General features: G+C 41.4%; 1 protein-coding gene across 1 annotated transcript in view; it reads left to right on the plus strand.

Moving 5' to 3' along the window:
* pdia5 (protein disulfide isomerase family A, member 5) overlaps positions 1-17,436 on the plus strand; it is a 73,072-nt gene that overhangs the window by 7,674 nt on the left and 47,962 nt on the right. The window contains exons 2-3 of the mRNA XM_054788128.1: positions 14,179-14,305; positions 17,120-17,207. Of these exons, the coding sequence (XP_054644103.1) occupies positions 14,179-14,305; positions 17,120-17,207 (215 nt within the window). The remainder of the gene's footprint in view (positions 1-14,178; positions 14,306-17,119; positions 17,208-17,436) is intronic.

A 17,436-nucleotide genomic window follows, 5' to 3' on the forward strand; every position in this document is an offset into this window, starting at 1 on the left:
ATTGGGGTAATATGCTCCCTCTTTTTTGTTCCTGTTAAAAGCCGTGCTTCAGAGTTCTGGACTAACTGGAAGCGAGGGAGTCATTTATGGCGTAGTCCAGAGTAAAGCGCATTACAGTAGTCCAGGCGTGATGAAATAAAAGTGTGCATGGCTTGTTCAAAATGTCGCAATGATAAAAACGGTTTAACTTTGGATAGAAGCTGAAGATGATAAAAAGAGGATTTTACAATGGCGTTGATTTGTTTATTAAGTTTAAAATCACTGTCGATTATGATGCCAAGGCTGGTGGCTGTACAACTGACTTGGTTCTTGATAGGGCCCAAGTCCAAGAGGGGGTCGTTATTATTAAGGAGGATAACTTCTGTCTTCCCCTCATTGAGCTTTAAAACATTTTGAGCCAACCAGACCTTGACCTGTTTGGTCTTAGAGCGCAGGTAGAAGTAAAGCAGTTCATCAGCTGCTCAGCGTCAAGAGCAGCGTCTGGAGCCATTGCAACCCGAGATGCAGTGGCGAACAGAAAGGCAAAGGCAGAGGCAGTGCCAGGCTTGATGAAACAGCCAAGGCGAGCAGGAGCAGGCAGGGTGGCGCTGCAGTGCAAATCAAAATCAAACATGACCGGACTGTGGTCAGAGAACACTGCATCCCCTGCAAAGACATTATTAACAGCCAGTCCATGAGACAATACAAGGTCTAAAGTGTGTCCGTATATTTGTGTAGCTCCTGTTACATTTTGTTCTAAATTAAAAGCCTCCACCAACTCTAGAAAGTCTTTCACCATAAGCGTAAAAAGGCAGCAGACATGAACATTAAAATCACCCACAATTACAACTCTGTCAAACTTTACCAACATTGCAGCAATAAAGTCAGAAAAATCCCGGATAAAATCATTGTTGTGTTTGGGTGGTCTGAAAATGACCGCGCACAACAGCGGCTCAGTTGTCGCAGTTGGAAGCAGCTCACCTCAAATGAGAAGGAAGACACCATGGACAATGTCTTATGGTGTAAGGACGTTTTTAAAATAGTAGCGATGCCTCCTCCACGGCCAGTAGTTCTTGGCGTGTTAATGAAGGTACAATCGTGAGGCAACAGCTCAGAGAGGGAAGCGGACTCACCGGCATGAATCCAGGGTCTCAGTGACGTATAATAAATCCAAAGAGTGCGCTTTAAAGCGGTCCTGGAGGATAAAAGTCTTATTTCAAACTGACCTCGCATTCACCAGTGCACACTTCGTTGCAACCTTAAGAGCCGCCGAAGCTGCCCGGTTCAGCGGCCGGAGGTTGCCGGGGTTTACGCCACCTGAAGCCCCAGGAGGGCGGCGAGGGCGCAGTGCACAATGCTCATCGTGCCGCCCAACAATGGGCACCAGCCAGGCCCCAACAGAGGTGAGAAAACACAGAGAGATGAAGCGGCGAAAACAATCCTCAAAGTCCCCCGGCGCCTACGTTTCCTAGAAATTGACGGCTCTGCCGGAAGCAGAAACTCGTACGTCAGACAGGTATGAAGGACGCGTTTTTTTTGGCCCCCATTGCTCTTGTTTCGCACAAGCGGCTACAATGTCCTGGATTTCAAGTAGTTCCTGATGGTTATACACCAGCAGAGAGTCGATGGTCACGACAAATGAAAAAACAACAGTAAAACTCATCACAGTGAGCTGAGGGAAGCGGCAGACCCACCGGCACCATCTTCCTCCCGGAAGTTAGTCATATATGATGACCTCCTGCGATTCGCAATGGGTTGACAAGCTCTTAAGTGCACTGATAGCTTGTAATTGGCTCTTGCCAGAGAAAGAGCCACCGTTTCCTCACTGGCTCGCGAGCGGCACAGTATTTAAACGATTAGTAGTAGTTCCGAAGTAATAAATATTACTACAATAATCAGCCATAAATTAGCCACACCGCTGTATAAGCCGCAGGGTTCAAAGTTTAAGAAAAAAGTAGCGGCTTATACACCGGAATCTACGGTAAATGATTGCTATTTTGTGGTTGACTATGGCCTATTATTATTTCAGCAAGTTGTACTTATTCTTGGCATAAACTAGGCATTTTCAAGCATAAAAATGGTTAAAAGAAATAAATAAAATAAGTAAAATACAAATACTGTACAAGGCAGAAGTGTTGTAATCGTGATTATAGTGTTTTACATTGGCCTGCAGGTGTCTGTAATTGTTCGGTGAGACGAGCACTAGACGTGATCATCAGAACTGGCATTTATTGCAGGTTTCTCACAACAGGCACAATAACAACAACCATAAAAATCCTAACAATACCGCGGGCTACTGTTAGGTCCGTAACCTAAAACTCAACTCTGAACCGCCGACATCACTTCCTGTCCTACACACATCTGTCCGCCCGCCACTAAGGTCCTCTAGGGAACACATTTACTGTGCAGGAGCTTTACTTATGTCTTAAACGGCTTATTTACTCTTATTTTATCTACTGTGTTGGGTAATATCAGTGTAAAGTGTAATCCTACAGAAATAATGATTCTATCCATGCTTTATTAGTTTAGCGTTAGCTAAAGATGACCTTGGCAGTGATGGTGAGGAAGAGACACGGGATTAGGGTGTTTGCATTGAAGGTGCTCATTTGTAGCTGTCGTGTTGCCGTGAAACATGAGTTTGGCTCTGCAAAGTTTACATGTCACTCGACCTTGCTTGCTGTGTTTGGGTCTACTTCTTGGTGCCGACAACCACAAGAATAACAAATGCCGCTGTTTTATAATGGACGTTGTCGATTATGTCAATTAATTGCAGCCCTAGTTAGCGTGTCTCTCACAACAGACTTTTAAAATAGCAAGTTATCTGCGATGGAAAAGGTCATGTATGACAGAAAGCGTCCAAATGTCGAGATGAGTTCTGTTGGTGCTCCGCCTCCTTTTATTTGCAGCCTTCTGCAAACAAAGGTGGTCCAAGGGTTAGTGTGTATTGCATTCTGTGCCTGTGCACACATTAGGCCATGCTAGTGACATAATTGATGCCTTTCATACACATATACACACATCAGAGCAGCCTCCATGAAGGAAAAAAGTCTCACAGGTTTGACATAAAATGCAGAACAGAAGCTCACTAAAGGCTCGTCGGGCTCATTAGTCAGGAGAATGCAAACGCTTATCAAACTCTTGTTGTGATTTATTCGGATGTAGTGTTTCCTCCTCAAGCGTCTGCCTTTGATGAAGCACATTTGTCACCGCAGATGGAGGACGAGATGCTGCAGGCAGTGGCCAAACACCTGCTGCATGCTCACTGCACCTGAAGGGATGTTCTTTACCTGGCAGGCAGATAGAGAAACGTACGTAAGCAAGCATCAGCGAGCTTTTCTTGTCACCACTCTGATTTACTGGTCCCAGTTTGCCCTCAAACTCATCACTGGAGCTGTCATGTGAGCCACTGGAAATACAAGCTGACTAATATACTCAAACAAAACATCACCAAATATAGCCTGAGCATCCAATATGAGGGCTGCATCAGAGATTCGGCCTTTGCAAAGATAATGATGCTCAGTTTTTATTAAACGCTATGACACTTGATGGTGTATGTCATCGTCTAATTTGCATAAATGACCATGACGCATGTGCATGTCAATACAAAAAGTGAGCAGGTCAACATGAACAGTAAAACAAATGTTTAGAAATCCAATTGAACTTTCTTGGACACAGTAATCCTGCTGCACTTTGTGCTTTGAATTTCACGGCTTTGCGCTGTCACGATTTTTCAAAAATGTATTAATAAATCATTGCTGTTTCCTGGTTGAATATGGCCTATTAGTCAAAACATGTATATTTAAGCTTTTTTTTTGTTACTTAAATTCAGCATTTTCAAGTATAAAAATGGCTAAATGGACAAAAATGCAAATATAAGGCAGTCAGAAGACACATTCAGATACGTTGATGTGATATGTAGTATTCTACACTGGTCACTAGGTGTCAGTCATGTTACATTGTTGAGACAGTATCCACCGCGGGAAGTACAGTACAGAACAGGAAGTAAAACAAAGAACAAGAAGAAGGACCTCTGCCAACGCAACATGTGTGAGTCTGTATTATGTCTTATGTGCATGGCTCAGATCAAGGGTACCCAAGTGTTACATTTAAAATGTTAAACTGTTGGATAGACCTTGGTAATGTTATCAACACAAACAATCAACATTGCAAAACACACACCCAACATACCAGAGATCGAGACATCTTCCATTTCCCACAGCAACCCTCCCAAGTTCACTCTTTCTTAAATGTAAAGTACATAACTCGGTGTCCACTCTGCGTTAGACTTTTGTTCAAATAATCTTATTTTACTCTTTTATACACAAAAAATCACTTTAGTTGCAGAGTTGAGTAATTATTCCATGAATATATACCATTGTAATCATCATGGGGTTTGTTTTTCCATGGAATTATGTTCTTCAACATTTCCATCGGCAGGCGGACACGAAGGTTATGTAATTTTCACTAATGATTACACAAGTTATTTTTTTTTTTACACTGAAAATATTTGAATAAAACACATTAGAAACCAATTTCAGACATCATTCTTTAATTCTAAGTAGAAATCATGACAAAATTATCAGAAAATATTGTTAATTTCACAACAAAAGTAGACATGCTTTACATGTAACATTTCAATATCCAAATATAGACACTTTTTTACAACATAGCCATGCTAGCGCAAAATAAAAACATGAACAGGCTTCATTTATGGTTTGGTAAGCTTCCTCCCTCTATAAACGTCAGAGTGATAGGGATAGTACACATTGTTAGAACAACAGTTTCACATACTACTCAAGTGAAGTTGAAGACAGCCGAGGGTACCCTTCATCTGAGCTGTGCACTTATTTATGTCTTAACTTATTTCTCTTATTATGTCTACTCTATTGGATAATAGGAGTGTAAAGATGACTATAGGGGTGTTATTTCATGTCTAGAGGGCTCTATTCATGTTTTTTTTTTTTTTTTTTTTCCCTGTCCTGTCCAGCCTTTAAAGCAGATAGTATTGTAGATCTAAATGCCCTCGCGTGCTCAACAGATTTACTCTACTAGGGAAAAGTGTGAGATACACTTCCCCTGTTATACAGAATTTATTTGACTTGGATGCTTGTTATTATGCAAATTTGGAGCGGCTGGACCAGAACAGGAGGGGACAGAGAAGAAGAGAAAAGAAAACGGGGGGGGGGGGGACAAAAAAGACAGGGACAAGGACAACAGCAGCAACAACAATAAGAGAAGAACAGAAACATACAGGACTACATCAGCAAATGTCTGTGATGACTATAAAGACCCTGACGAAAAGGACAAAATAATAACAACCACTGCATTGAAACAGTCACACATAATAGTAGTCATGAAATGATGAACTATGATAGTGATCACAATGACAATACTGCATTGAAACAGTCACACATAATAGTAGTCATGAAATGATGAACTATGATAGTGATCACAATGATAATAATGCATTGAACCAGTCACACATAATAGTAGTAATGAAATGATGAACTATGATAGTGATCACAATGATAATACTGCATTGAAACAGTCACACATAATAGTAGTCATGAAATGATGAACTATGATAGTGATCACAATGATAATACTGCATTGAAACAGTCACACATAATAGTAGTCATGAAATGAACTATGATAGTGATCACAATGACAGTAACTGTAATGCACATCATTGTAAAAAAAACTATAGTCATACTGCTGATATCACCGTCGCTGTAATAAAACCAACAACATAACACCCTGGTTAACTCAGTAAGTAATGTGGGGAAGTATGTATGTACTGTGAGTGTGCATACAGTATGTACAGGTATCTCTGTATGTGGGGAAGACTTCATATATATAAAGGTGCAAGAATGTGTGAGCGTGTAATTGTCACGGAGAATGCATGAAAGGAGAGGGGCCCCCCTCCACCACCCAGAAAGCCCCGCCTCAAATAGCCAGGCCAAGCCCCCCACGGCCAGAAAGCCACCAGGCCCACAGGGGCAGGCAGCACAAAGATCAGTGCCCCAAGAGCCAGCCCAGAGAGCCCTCGCCCCTGGGAAGACCAGCAAGGGGCCGCAGAGAGGCAATCCCAACCAGAAACAGGGCGCCGGCGGGCCGCAGGACAGCCAACCCCCGAGACCGGCGAGAGATCACACCCCACAAAGGCAGATGGGCACCGGGGGCTACAAACCAGCAGGCCCAGAGACGCCCCCGCAACCGGAAAGAAACCCACCCATGCCGGATGCGGAGACTGATTGTAGCTGAGTTCATGTTTGGAGGCAGGCATGTTTTTATTTCCAAAACCAGTCTAAGAAATATTGGAGATAGTAATGACCAGAATGTTTTATAAAACTCAGCAGGGAATCCGTCAGGTCCTAGTGCTTTGTTATTCGGCAACCGGTGTAGAGCATCATGAAGTTCTATTAATGAAATGGGTACATCTAAGTTTGTCGCCTGTTCTTAATTTAATTTTGGTAATTCAATGGTGTTGAGAAATGTTTATAATATCTGGGAGAGATGGTTTAATCTGAGGTGTATATAGATTTTTATAAAAGTTCCGAAAGACGGAATAAATTTCCTCTGGGAGGTGAGTGATGTGACCTCCTGAGTCTCTAATGGAGGAGATAGAGTTTTTTTCTTTATTGACTTTTAGTTGGTTAGCTAAGTATTTTCCGTGTTTATTGCCATGCTCAAACTTTTCCAAACGTAGTCTCTGCAGTTGGAACTGAATTTTCTTATCAGTAATTTCTTGTAAGTCTAGTTTCAGTTTTTTTTAGGTTACTTAGGATATGCTCATCCTTTGAGTCAGCATGAGCGGTTTTGAGGATTTGTTTTTTTTTCTCCAACTCTGATTCTAGTAATCTTTCTTTCTTTTTCTTATATGATGAATATGAAATGTTTTTTCTGCCCATTACTACTTTTGCTTTCTCCCAGAGAATACTAGCCGAGATACCGGGTTGGTCGTTGAAGTCTAAAAACATTGTCCACTCTCTTTCAAAGTATTTTAGGAAGTCTGAGTCTTTTAGTAATGATGTATTTAATCTCCAGCATTTAGTAGGAGCGCTCATAGTTTGGTTAGTAAGCTCTGTTAATGTTAAAATCTAGGGATGTTGGCTGGAAGTTAGTTTCACGTTGGATATGTCGGACATGTCCCCCGTGTACCGTGGTGAAGTTAGTTTCACGTTGGATATGTCGGACATGTCCCCCCTGTACCGTGGTGAAGTTAGTTTCCACGTTGGATATTTGCTGTGCCCAGACTGCTGTGTCGTGGTGCGGGGAGCTCGCACAGGAAGTGCCGCTCAACCGCTGGTTGTTTATACTAGGGATTATTTTTGTGTTAAAGACATTTTGTTAAAAAAGTTAAGATATTCTAAGTCACACCACAAATCGACCCATTTTTTCCAACTGCATCTTTTATTGGATGGCTATTTATTGGATCTTTTTATTGGATTAGGGACGTGACTCAGAGGTTTGTTACAAAACAATATTGTTTGTCATGCTTTGTAATAACAAAGTTAATTTAACAATACTTTTGTTGCATTATTTTTACTGCTTTGATTGGCTATTTCCATAACCATATTCAATTCCAGGAATTCATTTTTGTAACAATTATAGCATTTAAAAAAAAAAAAGGATTGGTACTGGATCGGCAAGACTTGAAAAAAAACAAAATCTGATCAGAAGCCAAAAAATGCAGATGGGGACATCTATTTTGAAGGTCGTAAACAGGTTTTCCATGCTCTAACTACCAAAATATTCAATTTTAAAATAAGGAAATGGAACAAATTAACCGCAATAAAATGAGAGATTACTGTCTGTGCTTTCATGTCAGTCTCCAAAAGTGCCCAGTAAAACCAGAAAAGGTCACTAGATTTGTCGCTAGTTTCTTTTTTGAAACGGAATCTAGAGGGGTCTGAATGCTTGCTAAGTATAGCGACAAAGTTGGCAGCACGGATCCCTCCTGCTACGTCGTCTTATTCTCTGGCATAACAGGTGTGTATGAGGTGTGTACTGTACTGAGCTGTAACAACAAATGTATTCATGGTGGTCCAAATTTATTTGTGGCGCGTCACCACAAATAACTCAATACATGGGAAACAGTGTTACTTAAAGTGTACCGTGTGGCAAATCGGTATGCCTTTGTCCTGAACTGAATGTTTCGTTTACGAGTACATGCACCGTTAGACCCGTACCTGTGACCCTAACAGGGTGTGATAGAACATGGATGGCTGTGATAGTCTGCAGCAGGTAGAAATCAAGTAAAGCTTTTGGTTTGGTGTTGGTGTTGTTCTGATGACTGATGGCCTGCACGTCGCAATCACTGCAAACAATCTGGTTTCTGTTTCTCATTCTGCTGAAGTCCAGAGACAAGAGTGCCTCGCTCCATCATCACGCAAATGTTTGTTTTTACCCATATTGAGCGTCTGCCCAATGATGCTTTGATATTGCCAACTGAAAATACATTTTTTACTGCTTGAAAATGTATGCTTTTGTCTCCTTGTGGCTGACGCATCTATCAGATGATTGCATTCATTCAAAAGTAAAGTTTTGGCTGAGACCACAGTCATACAGTGGTGTGAAAAAGAGTTCTCTTTTTTTTTTGCATGTTTGCCACAGATCATCAACCACATTTGAATATTAGTCAATGACAACACAACTGAACACAAAATGCAGTTTTGAAATGAAACTTTTTATTGTTAAGGGAGAAAAACATCCAAAGCTACATGTCCCTGTGTGAACAAGTGATTGCCCCCTAAAGCTAATAATTGGTTGGGCCCCTCTTAGCAGCAACAACTGCAATCAACCTGCAATGAGTCTCTTCCAGCGCTGGGGAGGAATTTAGCAGAACTGTTGTCATTCAGCCACATTGGAGGCTTTTCCTTTTGAAGGTCATGCCACAGCATCTCAGTAGGATTCAGGTCAGGACTTGGACTAGACCACTCCAAAGTCTTCCGCCATTCAGAGGTGGACTTGCTGGTGTGTTTTGGATCATTGTCCTGCTGCAGAACCCAAGTTGCTTTCAGCTTGAGGTCACCAACAGATGGCCGGACATTCTACTTCAGCAGAATTCATTTATCACAGCAAGTCTTCCAGGTCCTGAAGCAGCAAAACAGCTCCAAACCATCACACTACCACAACCATATTTTACTGTTGCTATGAGGTTACGCCAGATGTAATGGGACATACACCTTCCAAAGGGTTCAACTTTTGTCTTGTCAGACCACAGAGTATTTTCCCAAAGGTCTTTGGGATCATCAAGATGTTTTCTGGCAAAATTGAGATGAGCCTTAATGTTGTTTTTGTTCAGCAGTGGTTTTGGTCTTGGAACTCTGCCATGCAGGCCGTTTTTGCCCAGTGTCTTTCTTATGGTGGAGTCATGAACACTGACCTTAACTGAGGCAAGTGAGGCCTGCACTTCTTTGGATGTTGTTGTGGGGTCTTTTGTGACCTCTTGGGGTCATTTTGGCTGGCCGACCACTCCTGGGAAAGTTCACCACTGTTCCATGTTTTGACCATTTGTGGATAATGGCTGTCACCGTCGTTCGCTGGAGTCCCAAAGCTTTAGGAATGGCTTTATAATCTTTTCATTGGTTGTCATTGACTAATATTTCAATTAGTTTGATGCAAAAACATGCAAAAAAATCAGAAATCAGCAAGGGGCAAACATTTTTTTGATATACATATATATTCACACACACGCACACACATATTTGCGTGACAACCTGCCACAAATAGAGTAGAGCAGGATTGGTTGATGAACTTGCTAGCATATCTTCCAAAGCGATTGCACCACAACCAAGGGTAAATCAGACTTATTGTGATGGTTTTTGAGGAAGCTGCCACATTTGTTCATCAAGTAATCACTGGATGTTTCTGACATCTCGTTACATTGCTCTGATCAAACGCTGCCATTTTTTCAATGCGTTACTGCTGTCTGCTGTCGCATGCATTGACACTTGTCCTGGAGCGATTTTCGGTGTGTTTGTTTGGAAGCATTGGACCTCCCTTTGTGCATCGGTGTGCACAAAGGCCAGTTGATCCACCTGGATTGACAGTGTAGGTGATAGAAACACCAAGTCTAATCCTCCTGAAAAGCAGTCAGGCTCACGGCTTAGGGGGACAAATAAGATGTTGGGTCCCGGTGCTGCGTCGTGGCGTTTGAGCCCGTATCCTCTGATGCCCTCAAGAGTGTCATCACAGTACTCCCAAATTAACACTGCTGCATCCTGTTGATCTCAGTCAACAACCTCATCTGAATTGTGCATAAATCAACAAGCCGGTTTATTATATATTTTCGTCTTTATGTTGAGCGTTTGAAGAGTCCCACAGGACGTGCGCTCTCAGAGCCCAGTTGGTAATTAAAATGAGAAAATGAGCCTGACAGGTGCAGATGAACACAGACATCAGGTTGTATCTGCTGAGCGAGCACACACCGTTTGCCTTCTAATGTACTTCTCAGCGTGCATGAATAGCGACTGGGCCAATTAGAGGGCACGGAATTACCTCAGCTGCATTTATTGCTTTGCTTCTCATCTTTGATTAAATTGTCTCAGTATGGTCTCATTCCCATGTTGGCCGTTTCACGCCATTTGCTTGGACATTGCTGGAGTTGAGAAAGTCAAAGAAGCTTTTCTGGCTAAAGACGGAAATGCTGCACTCAGACTTTAACAACGTCTTGAAGCCACGCTCTTTCTACCCCATCCACATTTTTTGGCTTCCAATCCGATCAGATTTTTTTGATAGTCTTGCCGATCTGCTACTGATCCTTTTTTTATTATTATTATACGAAGCTTTTGTAACAAACATGAATTTGTGGAATTGAATATGGTTATGAAAATAGCTCTTCAAAGTATTGCTGAATACACAGCATGATTTGGCTCTTGTAACAAACCTCTGTTCGTCAGGTCCCTAACCCAATAAAAGTCCATCCAGTAAAAGACAAAATTGGAAAAAATGGGCGTGCAAAATACTTTTATAATAGGACTAATCATCTGACAAACTCTCTTAAACACAATAGTAATTTCTTGATGGTCCCTAGTATAAACAACCAGCGGTTACAGTGGCATTGTCGGAGCCAGAAATTTTTCATAGGGGTGGCAATAAGTTGATACCTGAAATGTCTAGATGGCTTGTGGGGTTGGCCGCCATGTAGCTTTGCCGATGTACAGTGGCACTTCCCATGCGAGCTCCCGCCGCCATGACACAGCAGTCCGGGCACAGTGAGGGGGAACTACCACTGAAGCCATGCGGCCAAATATCCAACGTCCAGATTACGAACGCTATACGACAACCCAATCGGCCCGATCTCGTGGCGGAAGCTGACATTATGCGATCTTCAAAATACAGCGGATCGGAAGCCGACCCTGATCCTGAAGATTGGATCTGGACATCCCTAGTTACAAGTTAGGCGTGGGTCGGTTACCGGTTTGAAGGCATACCACGGTGTGAAAAAGTCATGGTTTCAAAACGACTAAAACTTTCTGTCATGCTCTTCCTGCGGTATGAGAGAAAGTGGTGGTACAGCGCGGCCACTATGCGGAAATACATTGTCACGTCCTGTGTTACTCCTCACAATTGGAACTGGGCTTCAATGTGTTGAAACCACAGGCGTGTGCTGTATTGCCAAAAGTTGGGCAACGTAACCGGCATAGATAACACAGACATTAGCTGCCTGGTTAGCATCGAGCGCCACCGGCCGCGGCGTCCTCACCATTGTTGGTGGTATTACTCATGTCGAGGGCCACCAAATGTGGAGATGTGATTGAGAACGAGACAGGAGTCGAGCATAAGTGGTGGAAACCGTTTATTGTCCACTGACCCACAAACAACAACCACTTAACGTCTCAGTTGCTAACAACAGTCACTTGAGTCACTTGACATGGAAACAGAAGTTTGAGGTAAAGTGCCACCTGCCAATAAGTTTTTAGCCACTTGATTGCATTTATTTGCATTTTGCTGGTTTTTAATTTTTTTTTTTTTAAATAATAAATATTTATTGTGTTGTGACTTGAGTTGCAGGATTAGCTGCAGTGGACTGCATTTTATGTATTTACGATTTATTTAGAAATAATTAAGTGATTTTTTTTGTTATTTCAAATACATGTTCCACTTTCATCATGTTATATGTTATGGTTTAAAAATGACTGTTTTGTCTTGACTTTTTTTCTCTTTTCAATAAAAATATTGCGAAATAACCCATTTTAGAATTGTAGTTACAATAGCGCGAAACCATCAAACGGTGATATTTTTGCCCAAGGTCATCATACAGTCAGAGTCTCATACCAATGTAGTATTTGCTGACTGAGCAGATGAATAACTCGAGACATACTTCCTGTCCTTTACGTACACATTCTTCATACACAGCAGGCATTTTGACCCTTTAATACACTACACTCGAACGCGTCCCTGCTCTGAGTACATGTTTTGTTGCATTTTGCTACTTTCAGTTTCCTCCCAAAAAAATCCTTGAGCTGCGGTGATGCTGACCGTAAAGAGTGTGATTGGTCGTCTTGTCGTATATGGTAATCCCTTGCCACGTCCTGCTTCAAATATCAGAGCTTCAAATATATATATAAATATATATAAAATATATTGATTCATAAATTTTGCTGCTTTTTGGTTGAATATGGACAATTATTAGTGGAAGAATGTGTATATTTAAGCAAATGTCAGGTCTGCTTAATGTGTACTGTGTGGGAAATGGGTACACCTGTGTACCAAACTGAAAAATCTGATCACGTACACATGTATCGTTACACCCCTACTTGTTCATCTTTACAACCAGTGCTGTCAAGAGATCTAAAAAAATTGAGAGATTAAATAATTATTAAGGATTACAAATGATATTTGATTATGAGTAAGACAGCATGAAAGACAAGATACTGAATATACGACATATGTTAAGTGTAATAGGCTAAATGTAAGTTAAATGTTATAGGCAGCCTTTATGTCTGGGTTGTGCTGAACAATTTCATGTTGGAATTGGTTGAAAAATGTTTAAGCAGGAAGGTTGGAATCTGTTGAGAAAGGTGGTACCTGTGGTACACAGGTACACCGCACACTAGACTTGAGTACCATCTAGTGGTTCAAATTTGTAGTGCACCTCTCATGACAATAGTAAAAAAGACGAGGAAAAAGTAATCACACTGACACTCTTGTCGTTCATTTCAAAGAGCCGGCTCATCGAGCAGATGTGTACGGGATGGGCCCATCACTACAGTTTAAGAGTGGCAGAACCGATTCATTGACGATCGACCCATCACTGATGGCATTCACACAATAAAACATGAGTTGCATATAAAGCACTGAAGATAACACATCAAAAACCAGTAAGAACACTTTTTTTTGAGTAATCCAAGCATTGAAAGCTAAACCAGCTGAGGTTATTGCAACACAGTTATCTTGCCTGATTGTGGTCACCACTGTAGTCCTTCACAGTGGCTTGTATGATGAGTCATTGGACACAGTTTGTAACACCTCTGTTAACCCCTCATGTTTATTGGCCTACAGTTCATCGCTATCCACTTGGCTGGGACATTCACGTGCTCCTCCATATTCACGTCTCCTCTCCGCTCCTCTCCACTCCTCACCTTGCCCTCCCAAACACAATGACAGCCAATCAATGTCCACTTCAGGGTGTGATTGACAAAGTTAGAGATTAAAAAAGCACAAAATTTGACTAATTAATTCATCACGATTAATGCTTTGATTTGACAGCCCTGTTTATAACATTCGATAAGTGTTTGCTTTCTTTGGCATGTTAGTTGGGCAAGATGATTTCTTTGAATTCTCCTGCAATTTAAAAGTCAAAGAGGCTGCACTGTACTGTACATTCAGACGTTGATGCTGTGTTCAGTTCACGTTGTTGTCATATTGTATGAAAACAAGTCGAAGCTCATAAAGCTTCACGCTGAGATAAGGTAAAAAATAAAATAAAATATCACCTTGATGTCGTCGCTTTTGATCCTGCAGAGATCAGCAGCTTTCTTCCCGCTGATGTAGCGCCACACGCGCGCGACCAATCATAATGACGCTAATAACGTTATTTATCACGTGGCCTGTTACGGATACGTATTGATTTAGAACGAGCAGCGAGCAGATCATCACCCTTGCAAGATTATAGTTGAGTGCGCATTTTTCCTGGCTAGGATTCTGGGCCAGGTTTTTTTGTCTGCGTAACACTTTGTTTCATGTTGGCAGGTGTGGCTGACATCGGTGCTGGATGCAGTCAAGGTGTCCCCCCTCATAGAGAAGGTCAACGACCACAAAGACTTGAAGAAACTGCTCAGGACCAGAACCAACGTTCTGGTTATCTACACCAAAACAGGTCAGAGACTCAGGGATTATCTCTTCTATACTAACCAGTGTTGGGTCTTTGATTTTGTTTCGATGCCTTCCATCTTAATATTCCTAACCTGGAGCATCACTCTGTCCATCTCACTACAGTCAGGCTTCCTCAAGCCTGGGTTAGCTGAAAAGTTTAGCAGACAAGGCCGCCCCTAAATAATATCTAGATGTTGTTGTCACTGTTTGGGTCTGAGGCAGTGCCCCATAGCCTAAATATAGTCCAGGCCTGGAGAGGAATGCACTAAATAAAACACTTGGCCTTGAGCTTCCTTGTCACCTCTCTACCAGCGACCATTCCTAACCTATAACTCAAGTTAGGGATCGGACAAAATGTCAATATTGTGATGTATTGATACTAATTTTGATATTATTGATGCGGGATACCCGTGCAATACAATGGATCCCCTGGATGTTGGTGATTCAGCATTCACGACCTCGCAAAGTCACAGATTTTTTATCAAAACATGATTTTTTTAAATTTTTATTGGTAGAAAACCCATCTCATTGGTAAAGCTTTGAGTTGCAAGTAAGTAGTAGTAGTAAGTAGTCAAGTTGCTTGAGGAGGCTTATAAATGAGTAGAAAAGAGAATTGTTTTGCTTGTGTGTAAGCGTTTTTTTTTATACCCGCATGTGTGGTGTGTTTGACGACGTCCTGTTGGTTTGTGTTAGAGCAGGGGCGTCCAAAGTGTGGCCCGGGGGCCATTCACAGCCCGCATCTGTTTTTTTGTTTGTTTTTTTTGGCCCTAATTACATTCTTAAAATATGATTAAACAAGAGAACTATAAAATCAACAGTAAAAATTGAAAAAAGAGCAGTAATTTTACATGAATAAAGAAGAATATTAAGAGAAAATTTTTGTCTATGGGCCAAATACTATCAAAGGTAAGTGTTAAGTCTTACCTGTGAACCTTTTTCAGTGGTGCGCCACTACAAAATAAAGGCCTCCATGCCTTAAAAATGCGGGGTTTTATAACGAAGTAATATGTTAGCAGTTCTATTAGCAGTAAATTAGCAGTTTTGTAATGTTCTCGGTTCATGTTCTGCTAGTTGTTGGGGGAAAAAAAAAGTTATAAAAAAATTGGTATTTGTCATTTAAAAAAAATTATTGCAGAAACAACAGCGGCACGACACAGCGGCGGCAATCTGCCCTCCCATGCAGCCCACCACCACAGCTTTAAAAAATCCTATAGGGACCCCCTGACCTGAATTGTCTAGATGGCCAGTGGTGTGGCCGGAGAGTGACCAGGGGTGGCCACGGCCACAAATGGCCACCCCATAGTTCTGCCACTGTGATAATATCGGTGGGCCGATATTATCCGACATCCCTAGTTATAATGTTCAGGATTCAAGATTCAAGAGTTTTATTGTCATATGCATAGTAAAACAGCAGTTATACTAAGCAATGAAATTCTTATTCTGTTCATTCTCCCAAGAAAAGAAAGAAAACACAAGAAAGAATAAGAACATAAGAAACATAAATACCAATAAATTAAGCAACAACAGAAGAGATATTAATACAGATAAATAATACAAATATATAAATAAATAAATAAAGTGCTATGAGTGTGTGCATTGGGATAATAAAGTCAAAATATTCCAAGAATAAGGACATGATATTACAAGAAAAAATATATGAGAATAGTATAATAATAAAATAAAATAAACACAGCAAAAAATTGATACGCTTGTCACTGATGCACAAAGCTTAGATGCAGGGTATTTTTTCTTAAAGTATAAAACATGTGGGTTGGTTTGAAAATGTAAAAGTGGCCCACGCATCCTTTTGATTTTCTTTAGTACGTGGCGTTCAGTGAAAAAAGTTTGGACACCCCTGTGTTAGCTTGTCAAACTAGGCATTTTTATGGGTGTTGGTGTTTGAATTTTTTGCCTACTGTATCAACTATGGACAATCACTGTATCGCAATATTTTTGGTATCGCTGGCAAAAATGGCATATAATCCAATGTTTCTATCATTGACTTCATGTTGTGTAGTTGATTACGATTATAATTGTATGTCCATTTTACGGCAAAATAAACTATAAAATATACCAAAATGTCCAACAAATCTTAATGTTCTCACAAAAGCTTGAGCGTGATACTTCTACTTGCACCTTCGTCTTTCCTTTGACACCAAAGCCTCGACTTGCCAGAGCGTTTGTAATGTAAACGTTGTAATGTTTACCAAGACAAGGGAAAATCGATATGCTTTGAAAACAGTTTTACAAATTTTACAAAAAGTCTGTGCTGATGTCTTTGGCATTAAAAGCGTTCACGTGATGAAGGCATTTCTTGACTACAGCTTGGGGCCCATTCAGTTTGCTGTGTAAACGGGCTGCAGAACAAATCAAAACATGAACAGGATTGACGAGTTGGGATACTTTTGATGGTTGATGGAATAGCATTTCTTCTTGAAGTTAAGCTTTAATTGTGGAAAGTCGTGCCATTTTCAGTATTTTCTGCCGTCGTGTTGGTCTTTGGTGTGGTAACACTAAACTGATCTCCATTCCCCCTTTGCTGAAGAGTCTAGATCAGAGTCAGCGTACAATCGTCCCATCTTCCGTCTGGTCTCAGCATTGTATGATGATGAAAGGGTGATGTAACACAAGCTCCCCGGTGGCCTCGTCCGCTGAAAGGTAGTCCTCGTCCACCCCTCAACCTAAACTCCCCGGTCTTTCTTCGTCAGATGTCGGCAATAACCCTACGCTTCCTCCCAGAATGGGAGCATGTCCTTTAAGTGTGTGCTTGAGAACAGTTGAACAAGACAGAGTAGACTTTCTTCTTTTCTGCCCACAGCTTCATCAGGAGATGTCCACCTGAAGCTGCTGTCCGATGTGGCCGAGACGGTCAAGGGCCAGGGAACCATTGCCTGGGTCAACTGTGGGTATGTATCGGGATGACTAGGAAGACAAAAATGGAATGTCTTTCTGGATAACACCTGATGACTCCCCTGCCTCGTCCAAGATTACACCTATTTTATCCAAACATTTCCTCTGACAGCAGTTTTAAAGGCAGAACACTTTGGCCCATCAGAATGTCTGCCGCCATCCATCTGCACGATTTATGGCAGTGTAGGAGCAGTCTGGCAGGTGGCTTATAAATGACTTGATTGC

The sequence above is a fragment of the Dunckerocampus dactyliophorus genome, chromosome 9, assembly GCF_027744805.1.
Source record: "Dunckerocampus dactyliophorus isolate RoL2022-P2 chromosome 9, RoL_Ddac_1.1, whole genome shotgun sequence".
In the NCBI taxonomy this organism is placed as follows: Eukaryota; Metazoa; Chordata; class Actinopteri; order Syngnathiformes; family Syngnathidae; genus Dunckerocampus; species Dunckerocampus dactyliophorus.